The sequence below is a fragment of the Manacus candei genome, unplaced genomic scaffold (genome assembly GCF_025592945.1).
Source record: "Manacus candei isolate 608988 ecotype Guabito, Panama unplaced genomic scaffold, ASM2559294v1 h1tg000007l, whole genome shotgun sequence".
Lineage (NCBI taxonomy): Eukaryota > Metazoa > Chordata > Aves > Passeriformes > Pipridae > Manacus > Manacus candei.
Window position 1 is genome coordinate 5,640,753 of NW_026138055.1, and position 20,969 is coordinate 5,661,721.

The 20,969-nt window shown below is 39.5% G+C and overlaps 1 protein-coding gene across 1 annotated transcript; it reads right to left on the bottom strand.

Moving 5' to 3' along the window:
• Window positions 1-43: 43 nt before the first annotated feature.
• RHAG (Rh associated glycoprotein) lies at window positions 44-18,307 on the bottom strand. Its single transcript, XM_051811670.1, has 10 exons — window positions 17,994-18,307; window positions 12,926-13,109; window positions 11,074-11,224; window positions 10,730-10,877; window positions 9,824-9,987; window positions 7,971-8,108; window positions 7,589-7,710; window positions 6,801-6,886; window positions 5,870-5,943; window positions 44-4,661 (listed from the first exon to the last, which is right to left on the bottom strand). The coding sequence occupies exons 1-10, from the start codon at window positions 18,127-18,129 to the stop codon at window positions 4,584-4,586; spliced, it is 1,281 nt and encodes a 426-aa protein (XP_051667630.1). The 5' UTR covers window positions 18,130-18,307; the 3' UTR covers window positions 44-4,583.
• Between the last annotated feature and the right edge of the window lie 2,662 nt (window positions 18,308-20,969).

Here is a 20,969-nt window from a genome sequence, read left to right on the forward strand (position 1 = left end):
TTTGTCATTAGTACAGATACAGCCTTGATACCCTGAGAACTGAAATCAAAATGCCACTGCCCAAGGGAGTAGTGCACAGACTTATTTTTTTAAAATACCTAGGAATTGGCATAACTTTGATTCCATTGAATGCACTGAGAATTTCAAATCACAGAATCATGGAATGATTGAGATTGGAGGGGACTTTGGAATTTGTCTGGTCCAAGCCCATTCCTCAAGCAGGGCCATCAAGAACCAGTTGTCCTAGACTACGTCCAGACAGATTTTGAATATCTCCAAGGTCCTAAACAATTCTAGGATTCTAAGGAGAGAGACTCCACAACCTTCTGGGCAACCTGGAGTGCTCGGTCATTCTCACAGCAAAAAAGTATTTCCTGAGGTTCAGAGGAACCTCCCCTGTTTCAGTGTGTGCCCATGGCCTCTGGTCCTGTCACTGGGCACGCATTGAGAAGAGTCTGGCTCTGACTTATTTGAACCTTCCTCCAGGTGTTTATACAAACTGATAAGATCCCCCTGAGTCTTCTCTAAGCTAAACAATCAATCTCTCTGTGTTTCCTTGTATAAGAGATGCTGCAGTTCCTTCAGCATCTTTGTGGCCCTTTGCTGGACTCTCTTCAGTCTGTCCATACCTCTTTCGTATTGGGGATCCCAAAATTGGACACCTCATTGAGAAAAGATGTCCTCTGTTGGGCTGAGGTACAGTCTGACTCATGTCTTAGACTTTAAGAGAGTTGAGCATCAGAGAGGGAGTTGTTAGAAGAAGCAGCAGTGGAGAAGAAACCATCCAGGTCTTTCACTGAGACTGGCCAGAGAAGCTGAGCCACAGCCTGAAGAACAGTGTTTGGAAGAGTTTCTAGTAGAAGTCTAGAGCCCTAAATTGTACATGGCCTTGAGGCAAGAAGGTGAAGGCTGTGTGAAGGGAGGTGCCCAGGCTCTTATCTCCTAAAAGCATCAGGATCCCTGCAGAGATATGACCAGAGGCAGAGGAGAGGAGTCAGCCCCTGGGGATGCAGGTGCAGAGACCTAGAGGAAAAGTGCCCTGGCACATGGCTGGGAGCCTGGAAAAGGAGCTCCAACAAGCCTGCTCTTGTACTGCCTTACCTTGAGTCTGCTACTGTCCCAGGGTCTCTGAAAAACAGACCAAGACATTTCACCTGCCTGGAATGCATCCTGGAAAAAGTCCAGGGCATGTGTCCAGCTGAGTGCCACTTGGCCTGATTCTACTCCACCTTCCCAGATGGGGTAAAAAGGCACAGAGAATGTCAGTCTTTCCACATATATCCGGAATTTAATTAACAACAAGGAGCTGAGGGGTGACTGAAAGGTGAACTTCTGCAGGAAGGCTTGTGAAGAAGAGGAAGAGCTCTCTTTTGGCAAGACTCTCACAATGCATACTTTTTTAACAGGTTAATCCCACTGAGAGAGAAAGAAGACTGTACATCCTCAAGAAATGTCAAACAAATACAGTTGGCCATCTGATCATTAAATTCATGCATTTAATCAGCAATGGATTTGAATACAAATATGAAAAGAAATTTTATAAGCAAATATTCAGCCAATGGCTTTAAAATAAATTTACCTTTCAATAATGAAATACAAAGATACTACTCTGACAGAGCTGAAGAACTGTAAACCAATCTTCAAATTATGATCATCCACTGGTGTTTTGACAATAAGCTTGACCTTTGGTTAGTTTAAATAAGATATAATTAAAGTTTTTATTTGCTTAAAAAAATAAACCTTATTTAAGCTTTTTTAACGTAAAAACTAACATGTCAAGGTGAGAACAAAGGTAAGACAGAATGTTTAATGGTTATTGGAAGGAATAAAAAATTGTCAGTCTTTTATAAGAAAGAAAAGAAACACTGATGATCATAAACCTTGAATTTAGAGCAGTTTGCTTTACTTTTCAGTCCCAACCTCTAAGCTTGTCCTCCACCCCATCTCTTGTTTTCCTCCTTACTTTCCTTTCCTGCCAGTGTGAGGCTCCCTCATGGAAGAGCAAAGTTCTTGGTAAAATATTTTATGTCCATTAACATATTACACAGAAGTTGTAACTAATTATTAAAGAAACTCTACTGACTCAGGGTGTTTAAAGTTTTGATTAACTGGGAAATAACCAACCAAAGAAAATATCCTAACACAGAGAACCAAATGCCACTGGCAGCTGAAGTATGGAGGTGAACAATTAGGGAAATGACCCTTCAGAAGAACAAATCATACACTTCAAGGGCACACTGACATGGGAAAGAAAGTAACATTTGAAGCTCTGATTAAACAAAACGATCTATCTCCCTCCTCTGGTTTTTTGAGAGAACTTGAATGACTGATTTCTCTGGGACAGGAAACTTCTGAGAAAAAAAGGCAGAGGACAATAATGAGTTCTTGAAGGATGAGGGTCTGGATTACTATGGAGAGATTATAAGGAGAACTGGAGAACCAAACTGCATAGTTAATTTTTCCCCTTTTTGTTTTAAAAGCTAAAGATAACTGTTGAGGGCATCATTCGCCACGGAAGGCTCAGCCTGAATATTAGGAAAAAATTCTTCACTGAAAGAGGGGTTAAACACTGGAACAGGCTCCCCAGGGAAGTGGTGGACTCACCATCCCTGGAAGGGTTCTAAAAACAAGTAGACACGGCACTTCACAATATGGTTTAGTGGGAAAGGTGATATTCCATTCCAGGTTGGACTTGATGATCTTGGAGGTCCTTTCCAACCTTAATGATTCTATAATTCTGAAAGATTTACTGACAGTGAGTGGTACCTCTTCACTCAGGCATTCCTGGGTGGTCAACACTCAGAATCAGTGAAATTACCTCACCTCTGTAAGGTGAAAGAAAGACCCTCTGAATCCCCAAACGAGATTTTGAGGGGTGACATTCCTGTATTGAATATAAGATTTTTAAAGGCTGTCTACATATTTTTGAAGTACTTCAGTACTTTGCAAATTATACAAAATCCCTTCTAAAATATCTACATATGCAATATTTACATTTTTAAATACCTTCTCCATTTTTACAAATATGATTGTGTGAAAACTTTGAAAGGATAAAGCATATTTTATAGCCAACAAGGTAGAACAGAGTCAATTGCTGTACATCTGCAAAAGAGCATATCTGAAGTGTATTACAACAAATGTGTTTTCATCTATAGGTAGAAATGTGGCATATATAGCAGTATACAACAGATATAACATGAGACAACCCTGACTAGTATCTTTCTAAAGTTTTTGAAGGAAAAATACATCAGCAGAACTGAAAACATATGTGCTATTTTATATGAGAGGAGTTTTTCTCTTTAGTCTGATGAGTCAGACTTGAAATAAGATGCTAATATAAATAAAGTCTTTAAAGTTCACCCACTTTAGCTTGTTCTTCTGAGACATCAGTGGTAGCTTTCCATGTCCAAATAATGCACTGAAGTGTTCCTTCTGCTAGATTTCCCATCCATTGCTTCTCCCTGGATTACTCCAGACACATGGGCACAGATGTGGGGTGTGACTCTGCTCCCGGCTACTCTCATCTTGTAGAGTTCCTTCCTCAATTTTTCTCTCTCTTAGCTGAGCAGCCACTGTCATCACTTCTCAGGTGGAGTTAATTTACATTAATTTAGCTTCAATTTTCTTCTTTCTGCTTTCTCTTGTTTTAGGAGACAGTGACTTCAGTGACTCACCACATGGAAGTCCTCTCTGAGTCTTCTGTAGGTTGGACATGGTTTCTTTCCAATCAGTTCCTAACAACTCATGCTTTTTTGGAGCTAGCATTAGTTCAGTTCATATTTATTAACATTACCAGTGCCACAACCCACTTATTTCTGCTGAATGTAATAAGACATATTATGCAACTACCTGATTCTCACAGCTCCTACTCAATTCCCTTATTGTGTCCCTGAAACAGTCTAAAGAAATCTGTGACTGTAATGAAATTTTTCACAATTTCACTTTCATCTCCCTTTCAATAAACATATTAACAATGAATCTTGATACTCATATTGCCACTTAGAGTAGCTCATCAATCGCTGTATTCTGTGCTTTGCCATAAGAATGACTTCAATATTTTGTTTCCTGTCGTAATCAATCTTCAAAACACAGCCCATTCCCCTCCCACCCCCATCCAAAAATAGGACAACAAACTTTCCTAAAAAGTTAATATGGGATGCTCTGGTGAAAAGCTTGTTAGAATCTGAATAAAAACTATCAATTAATTTCTTCTTGATTACCTCTACACAGCTGAAGGATGTGGTTGTAACACAGAAAGCTTGCAGTTAAATATATTATCCTGGAGGAATCTTGAAACCCAAAATTTGTTACAATAGCTATATTGACTCAGTGGCAACCAAAGATAAAATATAGATAATTTTGACGATGAACAAATATATTAGAGAGACCTAATTAATTCGTCTGGGCTTGGCATAATGACTACACACTCTAAAATCAAGCTTGTTTTATATTACAAAAATATAGTTATTTACAGCTACTTCTTAAAACCCCCTGGTGGTAAGGAAAATACTTGGATGTTGTTTCTTAGCATTAGAAATGTAAAAGAGCTTAATTAGCACAAACATTACAGACTAATTATTTTTCTACATGGCAGCTTCAAATCTGCTGTTCTCATCACGGTTGCTGGAGTGAATTTCATGTCCTTTCTCCTCTTCTGGAACCTGCCATAAAAAACAGAAGAGTTCAGTTAATGAAATATAGACTTACTTTTGTCATGAAAGAAGACTAAAATGTGCTGAGAATGTAATTCTATTTGTGTATGTTATGTGTCTGCTTATCAGCATTGGCACGGCCTGACATGAACCACCAGTTCTGGATTCTGAGGGGTGAATTTAGGGTTTTGTTCATAGAAGAATTCCCTAACGCTGATGTCAGCCATGAGAGTACAGAATATATATCTGGGATTTTCAAGGAGCTATAAAGAAACAAGGAGACTTCTCTAAAGAAATATAGATGATGTTTTATGCCAGATATCAATGTTCCTTCCCATTATCTGATAAAGCTCATTTGGAATTGAGTATTTTTGATCAGTGTTAGTGATACTACAGGACCTTCAGTAGAGCAGGGGCTGTTATTATCACGGGTCAACTCAGGCTGTAAATTCTTCAGCCATTGTAAAACTTTTCCTGACATTTTTTAACATTTACATGTGACAACACATTTTAGGTCTTTGACTTTCCCAAGGTCAACCAGCACATATCTTGCAGAGTTGTCATTAAAATATTTTAGGGTTTTTTTTTTTGGCTGGTTGGTTGGTTGGTTTTTGCTTGTTTGTGGTTTTGTTTGGGGTTTTTTTTGTGGTTTTGTTTTTGTTTTTCTGATTGTCATTGCTGCAGCTGATCTTTTGGCTCAAAACTTTCCCTTAGACTGCAAACCTTCTCTCATCAAAAGCCAAATTGTGTGGCTGGTCCATATTGGAATTTAATTCATTAAAACACTTAACAAGAACTCCTTTTTGCTTCAGTACATTTTATTTACAATGAATGTATGTCATGTATTAATTCTTGCCTTGCCTTTTTGGGTTTGTCCTGGTATAAAGGATAAAATTCAGGTTGTCTAAATTAGGAGTATGTCATCAGTCTCTAATAAGGAAGAGGATACTTGATACAGTGAGCACTTAAAAGAGAGATAAAGAGCTCCACTGACATATCAATCTGTTGACTGTATTTCTACTTTTTGTTCAAAAGGCCATGACTAGCTAAGAAGTCCAGAAAAGGTCCTGAAGATGACCTTGATAAATCCACAGCCCGAGGCAGAGCATCATTTTTGAAAGTTGACTCAAGTGTGCAAACCACCAACTCAGGAGAGCAGGGCTGCAGTGTGATGTACATTTTCCAATATCACAAAAATAAAGGAGGTTGTATCTTACCTCCCAAAAAACAGAGTCATCAAAGCAGTTCTGGTCAGAGACTTCTCCCAAGAAGGGCAGCTTTAGAATAGCACCTGCAGGAAAAACAGCATCAGAGGTTAAAAAAAATGAGAAAATCACCAAATAAATGTCCCTAAGATGTGCCCTGGGGAGTCAGCTAAGATTTCTGACTCATTTCCTTATCTACTGAAATATCCAACCATTTTGGAACATCAGGCCACTTATTCTGAGGGGTGATGCAGATTTCTTCATATAAACATGAATAAGAGCTTGTTTTTAATTGCTCAAACCTTTCCCAGACTTCAGACCGAAATTTCCTGGGTTTTTTTTGTTTGGAAGTATTCAATAACACATGGAAACATGTGACACCTCATTGAATATGTATTAGTCTCAAACTAGTTAGTGTTCAGAATTTTAAATCTGGAGAAGAATTCCATCCAGAACAACATCTTACTATTCCTATGTATATATATATATACATATATATAAAACTCAGTATCTTTGAAGCATGTATTCAGTAGGATATCTAGAATCATGGAATCATAGAGACATGAAGGTTGGAAAAGACCTCCAAGATCATCAAGTCCAACCCTGACCAAACATCACCTTGCCAATCAGACCAGAGCACTGAGTGCCACGTCCAGTCGTTTCTTGAACACCTCCAGGGATGGGGAGGCCACCACCTGGGCAGCCCCTTCCAATGTCTGACAACCCTTTTAGTGGAGAAATTCTTCTTATGTCCAATCTGGACTTTATTTGAAGAAAAAAATATTGGAAAAACTGCATTTCTACGTTTAAGTTTCTGCCAGTGTGTCATCGTGCATTACTTCTATTTTGTGTTATTCACATGAAATTGTTGATACACTGATGTTCTCCATGGAAAAGTCTCTAAGTTCACACATAGTTCACTTGCTACATGCATCAGACTGACCTGTCAATGCTCCTCCCACCAGTGCAATTCCAAGTGTACTTCCCAGGGCAGCGACCTGCTTGGCAGGGGTTAGCTGGACACCATGCCTGAAAGGGGTAGAAAACAAACCATTGACTATTGAAAAACTGGTACACTTTGAGGCTGATGGTTGGTCTTACAACATTGTACTTGCTGCCTGCTGGACTAGGTGGCTCATAGGAAAATATCCTAGAATCATCAAAGTTGGAAAAGATTTCCAAGAACATTAGGTCCAACAAATCCTGCCATTGTTGTGTACAAGACAAATCATGACTTTAATTTGACTTGGTTTAGACTTCAAATGAAAACAAGTTCTTTGAAAAGATTATTAGTACCCTGTAAGCTTTTAGAGAATGCTCCCTGTTGTCAAAAAGATCAGTGTTTTGTCTTCTTGGAGTCTTATAAGATAGTGGAAAAGGCCCATTTTGCCAATTTGTTTTGAAATATTACAGTTACCAGCAGTGCAATTGTAGAATCATAATAAATATTTTTCTATGTTTGAATGGTTCTGTGCACTGAGTTTTTTAATGATGATTTTAATTTATTTGTTTTTATTTGCATTTTTAATCTGGAACAAACTTGGCATTTAAACAGTGTGTTAAAGGCAGGAGATTAAGAAGAATCCCATTCAAACCAGAATATGATACCTGTCATTAAATCAAAGGTGTATTTCTGAAAAAAAAATCATAATTAGATCCAAAGAAGGTAGAAAATTAAGATAGATGTTCAAAAATTAAAAAAAACCTTTCTCTCATCTCTCTGTAACTCACATTGTCTGGTGTGTTACCGCAGTTACTATGATGCCAGCGATACCTCCCAGAATTCCAGGCAAACCATGCAAATTATGAACTCCACAAGTGTCTTGAATGTTCAGCTTGGATTCCAACAGAGGCTGAAATGAGGGGAAATCGGAAGTTTATAGTGAGTTTATAGAATTCCATGATTTCTAGAATGATGTGCAAAAGAAAGTAGTGCAGAAGTACAAAAATCAAATCATTATTATTAAAATAATCAAATTATTAAAAGTCACCATTGTCTAGAGTTTGCTGCATCAGCCAGTTTCTATCCTCCCTTTCTAGCAAATGCATGGAGCTCCAGGAAATCCAAAGGGCAATAAGTAAATGAGAGCAGAGGTGGGTCCCCACTACTTACAGACAGGAAGCGGAACCCAAGGACAGAGACAATTCCAGCAAGGATCCCAATGCACATGGCACCAAAAGGGTAAATGTGTAGGTCAGCACAGGTACCCACTGCTACTCCTCCTGCCAGGGTGGCATTTTGAATGAGAACCTGCAAAGGGGACACAGAGGGGGAGGTGATACATGAGGAACAGAGCTTCCTTTTAGGGCTGAGTACCTCTGAAGGCTCTCTTGCACACAGAACTTTTCCTTTTCTTCAGGTGAGATTTTTCCAATGAAGAAGGAACAGGGACTTAAAGCAAAGTTCCCTGTTACATATTCTTGCTGTCTGTTCAAAGTTGCTCTAAGCCACTTTAATGAAGTCCAGCTTTTGCAAAGTCACCAAAACTCATATGATCTCTTGAGAATCCAGGCTGAGCGAGTGAGAGCTGCCTCCTACAACAGCAGCAAATCCCGATCCTGATCATGCTGAGCTCAGACAAAACTGCAGCAGCTCAGACAAAACTGCATCTGGGGGAAAGGAGTGGGTGAAAATATAGGGCTGGATTTTAGGGCCAGGAGATGAAAGGTTGTCAGCCTGGCAGCCTCAAGTTAGTTTGGTTTTCCCTGTTGTGCAAGTGCACTGTGAGATTGTCAGGGAATAGGTCCTTGCCTTGGGAGACCTATTTTGGCTCTTGTAATAAGATAACTCAAATAGGGCTGTCTTTGGAATAAGACCCAGAAGTCCACCTGAACACTGGACTAATGTCACTATGATCCAGCAGGTCCTGTGGACAAGAGAAAATCATCATAGATTCATAGAATCATTAAGGTTGGAAAAGACCTTTAATGTTATCAAGCCCAACCATCAACCCTGCATCACCACCTGGACAGTCTGCTCCAGTGCTTTCCAACCCTTTCTGTGAGAAATGAAAAGAAATAATTTCTCTGTACTAGAGGTTCTTACTAACAATAAAATCAGAGAAAAAGCTATTACAGCACTCAAACCTGTTTGGTTTAGAGCTGATTAAATCACATAAAACTTAAGAGTAAGGAAATATTTTAAAATATAAAATATCTGTGTTGTGGTCATAGACTCAGTATTAAAAGCCTAAAAAAAAAAAAGAAAATTAAACACAATAACTTTAAAAAGTAGAAGAAGAACTAGCCATATTTTTACAAAATTCATATTCGGAAAAAAACCCCAAACATTTGAAGAAAGACTAAACTCCACGCAAACATAAAGAAAATAGTATAAAAGTAAGTTGGGGATAAGAGGAAAGTGGAAGAAGACCTGCACTGAAACTGCTGGGATCAGTTGATGGGCTGAGTCCATTCTCTCCCCCCCTCCCTGAGAGGGATGCCTGGGATGAGAAATATGCTCTATACACGTTAAATGCTGCTTTTAGGACTAGAGCTTTTGCTTGTGCTTACCCCATAGTATATTAATTAGATTGCTTCGTATCAGAGCTTGTACTTGCTTAATATTTGTATCAGTAGATTGCTTTAAAATATATTTTTGCAGTAGACGCTATGGCCGACAACTTTCAAACCTTATTAATCTGTCAGAATTTGTATTAATAAAAAATATTATTCTGTAAATTGCTAAAGTGAGTCCTTGCAGTTGCTGGTGGTGGATAACACCTTGGCAGGACCCGCTGAGGGGTCCAGGCTCTGTTGAGTTGCCCCTAACAAGGGAGGTCGAGGTACGCTCGATAGATCTGGTGGTGAAGGGTCTCCTTATGAAACACTGACAGACTGTTGGACACCAGGGTCTCAACTTTCCTGGGGGATTTATGAGCAAATATCTGAACTCCCACCTTTCACATGACACTCTTATTGTAGAGGGTTGACTCGATTTAACAGAGGTTATGATGTGATTCTTACCATACTGAATTTGCCTCTTTTGTCCACCAAGCTGGAGAGGGCAAATGTTACAATGGTACTTGCAGCCAAGGAATAGTAAGTGTTGATAATTGCTGTTGTCATGTTTCCCCTACTTGCAATGGCAGAGTTAAAACTGGGCCAAAACAGCCAAAGGAACAGGGTACCTGGGTGAAATACAAGACAAAACAAAGCAAAGGCTATTCAGTCACAAAGAGTATTTTAATGTGAAAGACCCAACACAACACAGGTAGCTACAAGAAATGAGAGAGTTGATTAATAAGAAACATGGACTAGCCAAAATACTGGAAGAAATAATAGAATACACAGCTTTTGACACTGGCAGCTGGGATTTTGACACGTGATCTCTGTCAAATCTTGCTAACATGCTGTGACCCCTTGTCACCAACCACTTACTGCCAGAGCAATGTGAAACCCCAATCAGAATAAGAGGCATTAGCAAGACAGTTCATATGCAAATGTTTTATCACCTATAGATATAACTAATAGTTCTAGCTGTTTAATTGGTCTGTGAATAGATCTCACGGACACACAGGTATATGGTACACAGTCATTACCATGACAGGCACAACTCAATCCTTTTAATTATGATGATTTTCTATGGAAATACGTCTTAAAAGCAGAAGATTTAACAAAAAGGAAGTCACCATGAATACACAGTGAAAACGCATCTTTACTTTGATCTTTCCTTTCTTTTAACCATGGAAAAGCTGTATAAATATATGTGTATCACTGAAAATATGGTCCATGCATCAGACTATAAAGAATTTACCTCTAGGAGTATATTTAGGAAAATGAATGTAGTGCAATAATAGGTAAACAGTTAAAAATAGAGATAGAAGAGGAATAAACAACTAACTGCTCAGCACTCACTCTTAGTTCACTTACCAATCATGGCAAACATGTCCGAGTGATAGGTGGATTCATCATTTTCATGTTTGTTTTTCAGACCAGGACGATACAGCACTACGGTTACAGCCAAACCAAAATAAGCTCCAAAAGCATGGATAGTCATTGAAGCTCCAACATCTGTGGCCTGTAATAGGGACCCAAAATAAGACTTCAGATTTTATACAACATAAAGATGAAGATTTGATGAAAGAGAAGTCTGGATGACTTTAATGGTTTAATTTCTATGGTAGAAACTAAAACCTAGAATATGCAAACAGGAAGTATTGCAAAGTGAAAGCATTTGTTATAAAGAGAAAACAATTATTGCTAGATAGTTGTACCTGAAGTACTTCGGCAACTAGATGTTCATTGCATGCAAAGATGGTGATCTCCAGAATTGTCATGATCAGCATCTGAATGGGAGTTGTTTTCCCCAGAACTGCTCCAAATGAAATCAAAGCAGTTGCTGTACTGAAGTCTGCATTTATCATGCTGATAGTAAGAAAATAGATAAAAACAAAACAAGGTAAAGCAAAAAACCATGAAAAAGAGAAAAGCAGTTTAAAGGCTGTAATATCCAACATGGCATATTAATATGATAGAGCTTTAACTTTTCAAGTATAAAATTATCAAGATCATCTTTGGGGGTAAAAATTAAATGAAATTTTTCCAGATGGATTTTGTAGGGATCTTACCAACTGCTGAGGAATAAGTGTGGGATGGTTTCCTCCTGCTTATATCATAAATGTGCTTAACTGGTTGAAATTATAATGAAAAAACAGATGAGATGTACACTGCAGATGTGCAGGGATAGCATAGAATCATTTAGGTTGGAAAAGAACCCCTCAGACCATTAAGTCCAACTGTTAACACAGCACTGCCAAGTCCACCACTAAACCACATCCCTAAGCACCACATCTGCATGTTTTTTTAAAAGCTTCCAGGGATTTGACTCCACCAGTTCCCTGCACAGCCTCTTTCATTGCTTGATAACCCTTTCTTTGAAGAGATTTTTCACAGTAACGAATCTAAACCTCCCCTGGCACAACTTGAGGCCATTCCCTCTTGCTCTGTTGCTTGTTACCTGGGAGAAGAGGCCAAACCTCACCTGGCTACAACCTCCTTTCAGGAAGTTGTAGAGAACGAGAAGGTCCCCCCAAGATTTCTTTTCTCCAGGCTGAGCCCCCCCAGCTCCTTCAGCTGCTCCTCATCAGACTTGTGCTCCAGACCCTTGCCCAGCTCTGTTGCCCTTCTCTGGACACGTTCCAGCACCTCAGTTACCAGCCCTGACTGCCACTTGGATTTCAAAGATGACAGGGAGGTCTCGGCTTCAGTCTGATGGTTTATATCATTCTGAAAGTCTTGCATGACTTTCTGTCACTGTGCATCACGTTTGCATGACCTGTCAGGTAGGTTCAGCATTAACATGTTTTGGGGAATGGTAAAGGTAAATAAAACTACAAATTTGTCAAGAACTTGGAGCACAAAGAGGCACTAAATTATGGATCCGTCTACAAATGCCTGCCTGTGAGCATTAAGGAGCTACTTAGCATATTCCTGCTTGTCCCACAGTAATGTTTGGATGCTGTTACTTTCAAAATTGTCTACAAGTTGCCTCAGAAAATAGAACTTCAGATGTGAAAAACACTCTGAGATCTCGGTAGAAGCAGGATAGATGAATGGGAGAGGGATTAAAAGTTGCTGGAGACATTGCTCATGAGGTCTCTTATTCTGTGATCGGTGTTCAGACCCTACTGCAGTGTGATGCTCATGAAAGTCACTCCTCAGGAAGTAGAAGAAAACCTTGTGAGTGGATAGAGATGCTGTTCCAGACTTTCTTCTGTGACCCTGTGAGTCATGGAAAGACAGATCCCTCCATGCCTGCTGGATGCAGAATATGCTGTGCTACTGCTGAAATCTTCCAGCTTCTACAAGTCCAGAGACTCAAAGCAATCTCTCTGCAGGACTTATGGCCCACACATAATGTAGCACCTCAAATTTCATTCCACCCTTTGGCTCCTTTGGCCCAGGTGTGGCCCCCTTAGAGGTGAAGAGATGGATTTGGAGAGGTGGACAGTAAGGCTTAATGAAATTTAGGTGAACCTAAAGTCTGATCCCAAAGATAGTGTAGTTTATGGCTTCTCCTGATATCCTAAGGGATAGAAATATCAATTTTTGTAAATTCACATATACCTTCTGACATCAGTTTGGATTTTCCCTCCATGCATGTGCCAAAATCCTTGCATCAGGGTTCCCCACTGGAGACCGAATGCAGCAATGAGCATGTTGATGCCAACACTGCTGAATCCATATTTCTTCAGGAAGGTCATCAGGAAACCAAATCCAACAAATATCATCACGTGGACATCCTGAAAATCTGAAGGGAAAACATGTCTGTGTAGTGACAATGAAAAGTGACTGGGAAGTGCAGAAAGCTAGGGATAAAGGAGGATTTAATAGAAAAGAATTCCAAAGTTCTCTCATGGATATGACACATTCTTCCCCACTTCGTGACCAGTCTACTAGCTGAAGACTGAGTGTCTGGGAAATGTAAAACCTAATTATTGATAATATTCCTCCTAATATCATTATAGAAAGAACATTATGCTTGGCATCCCTAAAAACTACTGTACAAGACATTGATTTATTTACATGGATAAAAGAAAAAGTCATTTTAAGGTAAAGTTTAAATTAAAAAATTAATATCATTAGTCAACACACACTTAGTCTTTCTTCAAATGTTTGGGCTTTTTTCTAAATATGAATTTTGTTAAAATATGGCTAGTTCTTCTTCTACTTTTTAAAGTTATTATGTTTAATTTTCTTTATTTTTAGGCTTTTAATACCAACTGAGTCTATGACCACAACATGAATATTTTATATTTTAAAATATTTCCTTACTCTTAAGTTTTATGTGATTTAATCAACTCTAAACCAAACAGGTTTGAGTGCTATAATAACAGTTTTTTCTCTGATTTATTGTTAGTAAGAACCTCTAGTGTAGAGAAATCTTTTCTTTTAATTTCTATTTCATTGCTCTTACGTACCAATATGCATGAAAAACTTGAGACATTGAGCTGGTTAGTATAATATTTGGCTTGAAGTTACAATTCCAATTACTTTAAGCAATCCTTAGTTTTGCTATATGTGTTACCAGATTCAGCCAAAAGAGGGCCCAGAAGTATAAGTTACTGGAGATTCCTGATAAACTTCTGTATTTGCAGTGTCATATTCCAGCCCTGACCTAGCACTGAAACACTTACAGGTGTGTAGTAACAGCCTTTGTGTTGCATCTAAGAAATGGCATTGTTAGTTGGCTTGGAATTAGATGATCTTTAAGGTCCTTTCAAAGCCAGGCCATTCTATAATTCTATAGAAATGCAGGTGGTTCACAAATATCCCCAATCCTTTTGCCTCCTCCTCAGACTAGATATTTTAAAGCTGTCTGGACTTATTTACACAAATAAGTGTAAATTAGAAGTCCTGGTTAAAACTAGGTTAATTCATGGATGCTGAGGACAAATTCTATTGAGTCTAGCCTAGCCTATACCTTGAGCTTTAACTACCTTCATGCTTTGTTATAGAGAAGAGTAGGTCTGCAATGATTTTAAATGATGAAGAAAACAGCCTGATTTGAACTGAACTGTTTCAGTAATTAGTTGTGTTTAGGAAAGCATAGTAGTTCTATTCTGTGAGGCAGGAAAACAAAGATTGGAAAAATGCTCCAGCAGATCCTGAGCAAAACCATTGCACAGGATTCTCCAAGGCTGCCCAAGACCAACATAATAGTTCCAATGCAAGGTGGTCAGTCTTAACACAGAGATGCTTGTGGTATCTAAGTTTATACTAAAACTGTTTTGCCTACAGTAGTATACCACAGAACCCTGAAGAGGGGTGCACTGGTTTTCCTAAGCCTTGAGTCATGGATCAATCACAGACAATGCATAAAGGATACCAGTACTAAAGAAATCCTGCTGGAGTGCTTGAAGAACCATCACACCCCCTTGTTCTCCCATTCCAGCAGCACAGGGCACCTGAAGTTGTCCATCCAGTTTACCATGCCTGTACTTGCATCCAGTAGAAATAGTATAATGCAAAGCTATATGTTGGGAATGATCTCAGCTCAGCGTTCCTTCCCTGAGTGAAAAGCTGTGGTGATCCTCCATTATTATTTTCATTTTTTCCTCTGTTCAAAACGATGGAAACAGCTCGAATTTCTTGTGCTGAGGTGTTTAAGACATATAAAATCAGGCCCTGCACTGCAGTTCTGAGAATATAAATTTACCCCTGGAAGGAACAATTAAATCTCTGAGGTACAGATGTGTTAACATCCTTGGGGATGGCATGGGAAGCCATTTGAACACATCATTTTGTGGACTCAGGGGAAGTCCTGGCTCAAAGTATATCCTAATAAACCTATACAACCACAGCATTAATTTTCTGTCAGGTCCTCAGGCAAACTGTGCTTTTGTGTGCACTTTGTAGACAGCTAAATTTTAGAGGAAGGGGTCTTAGAAGCGAAAATACAGGTATCAGGAAATCCTGCTTTTTATTCTAGTTCTTTATTGGCCATGAGCTCTGTCAGGTCAACATCGACAAGTCCAGCATGACATCCCTGGTGTCTGCTTAGTTTATGTCTCTACTGGTAAAGTGAGCAGCCTGGCCAAAAGGCACATGGCACAGGTTGATTCACAGGTTGAACCTGTACAGCTACCTGTTCTTCACTCCCAACTTTTCCCACCTGTACTACTTATTAAAAGCAGTCCCTTATCCATGCTATGCTTGAAGTCATACCTAGGAGCAGGTAAAGGAGCTGGTTTGTATGAGCCAAACCCGCTCCAGAATGTTGCTCCCAGGTTAACAGTGTGGGCAGCTGAGGGACAGCACACAGGAGCAGCACAGTCATACACTGACCTTGCAGGGAGCCATGGGAGACAGCAGGAAATTCCTCCCACACCTCTTAGACACTGGTATTATGGAAGAAATAACTATAGGTGGTCCCTAACTGGATAGGTTACATTTAAAGACCTCTTCTTTGTGATGTTGGTGAGGTTTCTGCCCTCTCTCTGATGCCTTTTTAAAATGGAGATATCAAATTAAAGCAGCCTACCCCAGGAGCTCCCCAGGGAACACAGTGCCCATGGTGATGTGTGTGGTACAGGCAACCTCCATGCAGAACAGGTTTACTCAGAAATGCACCACAGTACTGTAAAACTATTAAATTGCTGGCATTAAGCAGAAGAATCCAATGCACTTTCCTTCATTTTCCCTTGTATAAAGGGGACTCCAAGAAAATGCAATCAGTTTAGTACCAGAGCCAGAGGTGTGATATCGAGAATGGAGGAGTCATTTTCTCTGTTCTTGAGGGGTGAAAAATCAGTAAACTGAATCAAAAGGTCCTGTGTCCTAAACATCATCCTTCTGGCTTACCAAATTATACAAAGATGCCCCAAACAATTTTGTTCTGTGGTTGTATCTGTTGTTGTCATGTTCTTTTGGGATAGAGTCAGGGAAGGGGTAGGTGGAGAGGTGTTTTAGGCAACAGCTACTTTAAAAAAAAAGGAAATAGTACAATTATCTGTGCTGTCAAATTATTACTGTGGTTTCTGGCATAGCTTTTGCCTAGGTGTCAACTCCTGGGTGACAGTGGACCAAGAGTCATTCCCAATATACTGTCTAGCTAAGGCCACCTAATTTAGGAACTTGGGTAGTTCAATACAATTGGGATAGTTTGATATGACCTCAGCTAAGAGAGCTGGGGTTGTTCAGCCCGGAGAATAGAAAGCTCTGGGGGCACCTTAGAGCACCTTCCACTACTTAAAGGGGCTATGAAAAAGAGGGAGAATGACTTTCTAAACAGGCAGATAATAAAGGAGGAAATTCTCTATTCTGAGAGTGGTGAGATCCTGGCAGAGGTTGCCCAGAGAAGCTGTGGCTGCCCCATCGGTGGAAGTCTTCAAGGCCAGGTGGGATGGGGCTTGGAGCCACATGGGATAGTGGAAGGTGTCCCTGCCCATGGAAGGGGGGTTGGAATGAGATAATCTTTAAAATCCCTTCCAACCCAAACCATTCCCTGACTCTGTGATTATCATTGATGTGGCCAAGCTGTATCTCAGAAATGGAATGGGCTCTGGCATAGCCTAAGTCCCTGTATCTCAGGGATACTGCTGCATTTCAGTGGAGTTAACCCAAATGTGAGTGATTAGCTCCTGATGTTCATCAGCTGACTTGCATCTGGAGCTGAATAATGCTGTGCATTCACTGTTCTTTCAGCCAGACAATGCTCTCTGTGAGAATACATGACACAAGACTAGACCCTGAGATCACATTCCCCTGTAATAATCACTGAAAGGACAGTTAGAATGAGACAAAATGAGGGATGCATTCAAAATTACAAGGGTACTATTTGTACTTCTGTGATCCTCATTAAGAGGACTGAAATCAGGGCTGCAAGTCATTGAGACATCAGAGCCAAGGAAAAGAATGAGAAACCTTCAGTACTGCTGGGAAAACACAGTCTGCAGCTCTGCAAACTTTGTTTTCTGTTTATTCACAACAATCTTATCTTTGCATGAGGAAGAGGAGAGTGAGAGAAGTCAACAACTACTTCTCAGGCCAAAAAGCTTTCTCCTTCATTTCATCAAGCATTTACAGAGCAACAAATCAACAGAAACATTTGAAGGCTAAACTATCATTGCCTAAGGGAGCCACTGCTTTGGAAGAGAGCAGGGGGTTATCCACCTTCTCACAAAAACTATGGCCCTTCATGGAGTCTGTATTCTGCAAACATTTTGTAATGATGATGCACATGCTGCCCAGTTTCCATGTTCTCATAAGACAACCTTTCAAAACCTGGATGATTAATGTTCTAATAATTTTAACTATTTAATACAGTTATCAGGATAGAAGTTCTGGCAAGAAACGCTCCCATCCATCTCTGGAAAATGCTAGAATCTTTCAAAGCAATACATAGTTCTCCAAGTTTTGACCTGTTGTGCAAACACTAGAACTATTTTCAGGACTCTTCTCTCCCAGAACAGTGAAATTCTCAGCAGTTAGGTACTTACAGAATTTTATATGTGCTCAACTTGAATTTATCTTTGAAGCCTGCTGCTTTCACACCTCAGAAAAATTTGTTTGCCCCAAAGCACGACTTTATTTTCTGTCTGTATCAGCAGGTCTCTTAAGTTATTCAGAAATCTTGCCTAGGATTAGCTTAAAGAAATTCTAACTTCAATAATTCTTAGACAGCAACACTTACGTGGGTATAAGGCGTCAGAGTCACTACCGATTTTATATTCCACAAATATCCCAAACAAAACAATGGTGATCACTTCCAGAAGGAGCGCTAGGATGGAGAACTTGAACCTCATGTTGGTGTCCGAGGCTGAAGGCATTGCTGCAGAGCAGGGGGCTGGGAGAGCTTGATAATGGGCGTTTGCCTCCAGCAGAGCTGCCTAATTCAGTGGGTCTGGGTGATACAGCAAAAAAAAAAGAGATACAGGGGAACGAACACACCGTCACACCCACCATGGGAGGGAAATATTTTGGATCAACACGGCGATTTCTATTTCCCAGGCTATTTCTGTGTGTGAAATCCTGCTTACATGCCTTTCCCCCCCCACAATGTGTATTGCAAACCAGCTCATTCAGCTACAGTTGTGCTTCTCACTGCCTCCCTTCAAAAAGGAAATAGCCTTCAAGAAAATCTCACAGACCCTGGTTTGCTGCACGTAGTAAGGAACACAGCAACTCTCAACTGTGTTTCCTGTAGTCAATAATATTTTCAAGTTGTAGCTCTTCTTTGAAAAGGTAAATAATTTCTCATCTCAAATAAAGCATGGAAAATCTCCTGCCTTCTCATATAGGATGTGATAAAGCAAAGAGAATCTCTTTCAGCATCCTGAAGACATACTTGGTTTTATTTCACTGTGAAGTTCTCATTCTCAGAGCACAAAGTGTAATTGTAAACTTTTATTTAGAAAGAAAATGATTGTATTTCTTTATAAGTAGAAAGGTTATTCCTAGTTCTTAAAAAAGAAAGCTTTACATTATTAAAAAGGAATTTGAAGAAAACAACTCAATTTTTCAATTTGAATTATTGCCTTTTTTTTTTTGCATTTCCCTTAACTCAGACAATGCAAATAGGTCAGAGACCAAATCTGTTACACGGTTTTAAAAAGCTCAGATTATAAGCTTTCTCAAAAAATGAAGGAGAACCCCAAATTTCACCTAGATTGTTGTTGCATGATCTTTTGCTCTTGAGAGTCACATCACTTGTCAAAATTTGTTTTGGCTCCTCAAAGTTTCAAGGATAAAAAGTCATACTGATGTGATGGTGAGTAACTTGGTCTCTCTTATTTCATTCGTCAGAAGACAGGTCAAAATTGTATAGTAGGAGCCTTTATTTAATAGAAAATTGTACCTAATAAAAAAAGGGATGATATTGCAGTAGTAGACTAACTGGTGATGAAGCAGTAGAGCCAGGGTACAGCAGTAAAACACTGTATCAGTCCTTGGGTATAGAAATCAGCTTAATATATAGATTCTTGGAGATGATGTTCCACTGGGCTACTGTCCTGGAGAGATACTGTTGGAAAACTGCTCACATGAGATTTAAAGAACTCAGTTATTTTTAAAGTAGCTCTGTACTGGTGCACAGGGCAGTGCCATGGCTTTTTCTCTGTTCCTAAGTCCAATTCACAGTTTTCTAATATGATGGTAGAATTAGGCAGTAATCCAAACTAAGTTTAAAATTATCTCAGCTTTTTCTCCTCGCAAATGAATCTGTGCATTTGGAAGGGAAATCAAATTATTCAGCAAGAACACACCAGTCTATCACAGAATCAAACAAGTGGTAAAGCTAAAATAAGAACATACGTGGTTTTTTTTCCTTGTAGAGACTGTATTTCATTCAAACAGCTCAAAGAGAGGAAACAGGGCTTTGTTAAAATACTGTTGCTCATCCTTGCTGTGCCACAGGATAAGACAGACAGCCAGGTTTGACTGTGAGGACTTGTGAGCTCTTACATTAGCACGGGAAGTGATTAAAAAAGAACAAACTCATGAGCAAAGTTCATTGATTTTTACCCAGAGCTCGGCCATAAATATCTTGTGTTTTTCAGTTACATAATGCTTTCCCTGGTGAAGATCTCACATGACATATGTGCAATTCTTATTTGAAGTCCTCTCAGGGGCACGGAAAAGTTTCCTTGTTGAAATCTTACTGGGGAAAGTGCCTTTTAATAGTGTTTAAAATTTGAAATGGGTCAGCTCCATTCAATCAGGACTTTCTCTGTGGTTATTACTTTATATCTTAAATCGCATTCAGATACATAAACACACAGACACACCACTTATATCGAAAGAGTATTCATGCCTTTTTCTTTTTTTTTTTTTTTTGGGGCCAGAAATAGTAACTAAGCTGTTATCCTGCTGAGGTGGACCAATGTCAAGCAGCCACAGATCATTGGGTCATAGATATGTACAGATGATTTGCATGCAAATAGGCACTCTGGAGAAATTATATTTCAATATTTTTATACTCCAGTATTTTTTTCTTCTAAATAAATGAAACATTTCTCTCTTACCATGAACAAGGTGGAATCTGTCACCAATTAACTTCAAATATTGCCAGCATTAAGCAAAAAAAGGGCTGGTACCATCAGCTGCCAGGGAGAAAGGAGTTGTTTTATCCAGAGGGTGGAGCTGAGCTACTTTGTTCACTGGATTTTTTTTGGAAAACCCAGTTTGGCCTGACTCGTACCCTCTCTTTTTGCCTGTTACAATGGGCTTTAACTTGTGTCAAATTTGGGTCTGGGCACTGCTTGAGGAAATGGCAGGTCTTTTGGATATTCTCTTCAAGCCTCTCCAAGGATGAATATCCATACCCTGAGTCACTAGTGGTGGCAAGGAAAACAGTCCTGGCTTTCCTCAGCTAAACCTTGGATTGTTGTTCTCTGTGACTGTGACAAGATGCTGCTCTAACCAGAGCACTGAAAATGACAGTTTTAGACTCTTTGTAGCTCATCCCAACCTGATAAGAATTTCACAGGACAGCAAAAAGGCATGTTCACAGCATGTAGACTCCCCTCTCTGCCAAATCTGATTTCTCCAAGAAAAAAGGGAAAATCAAATCACGAGGAGCATTTGGCACTGACAAGGATCTGTAACCACTGTCCCCTGTATACACAGCTCTAAACAAAAATAGCTTCATTTCTCTAGTGGAAATTCTCTG

Coding starts and splice junctions, on each gene's coding strand:
- RHAG (XM_051811670.1), bottom strand. CDS start 18,129: ATGCCTTCAGCCTCGGACACCAACATGAGGTTCAAGTTCTCCATCCTA. Junction 11,225..12,925: donor ATCCAAACTGATGTCAGAAG/GTATATGTGAAT, acceptor TCTTACTATCAG/CATGATAAATGCAGACTTCA. Junction 5,944..6,800: donor GGTGGGAGGAGCATTGACAG/GTCAGTCTGATG, acceptor TTTTTCCTGCAG/GTGCTATTCTAAAGCTGCCC.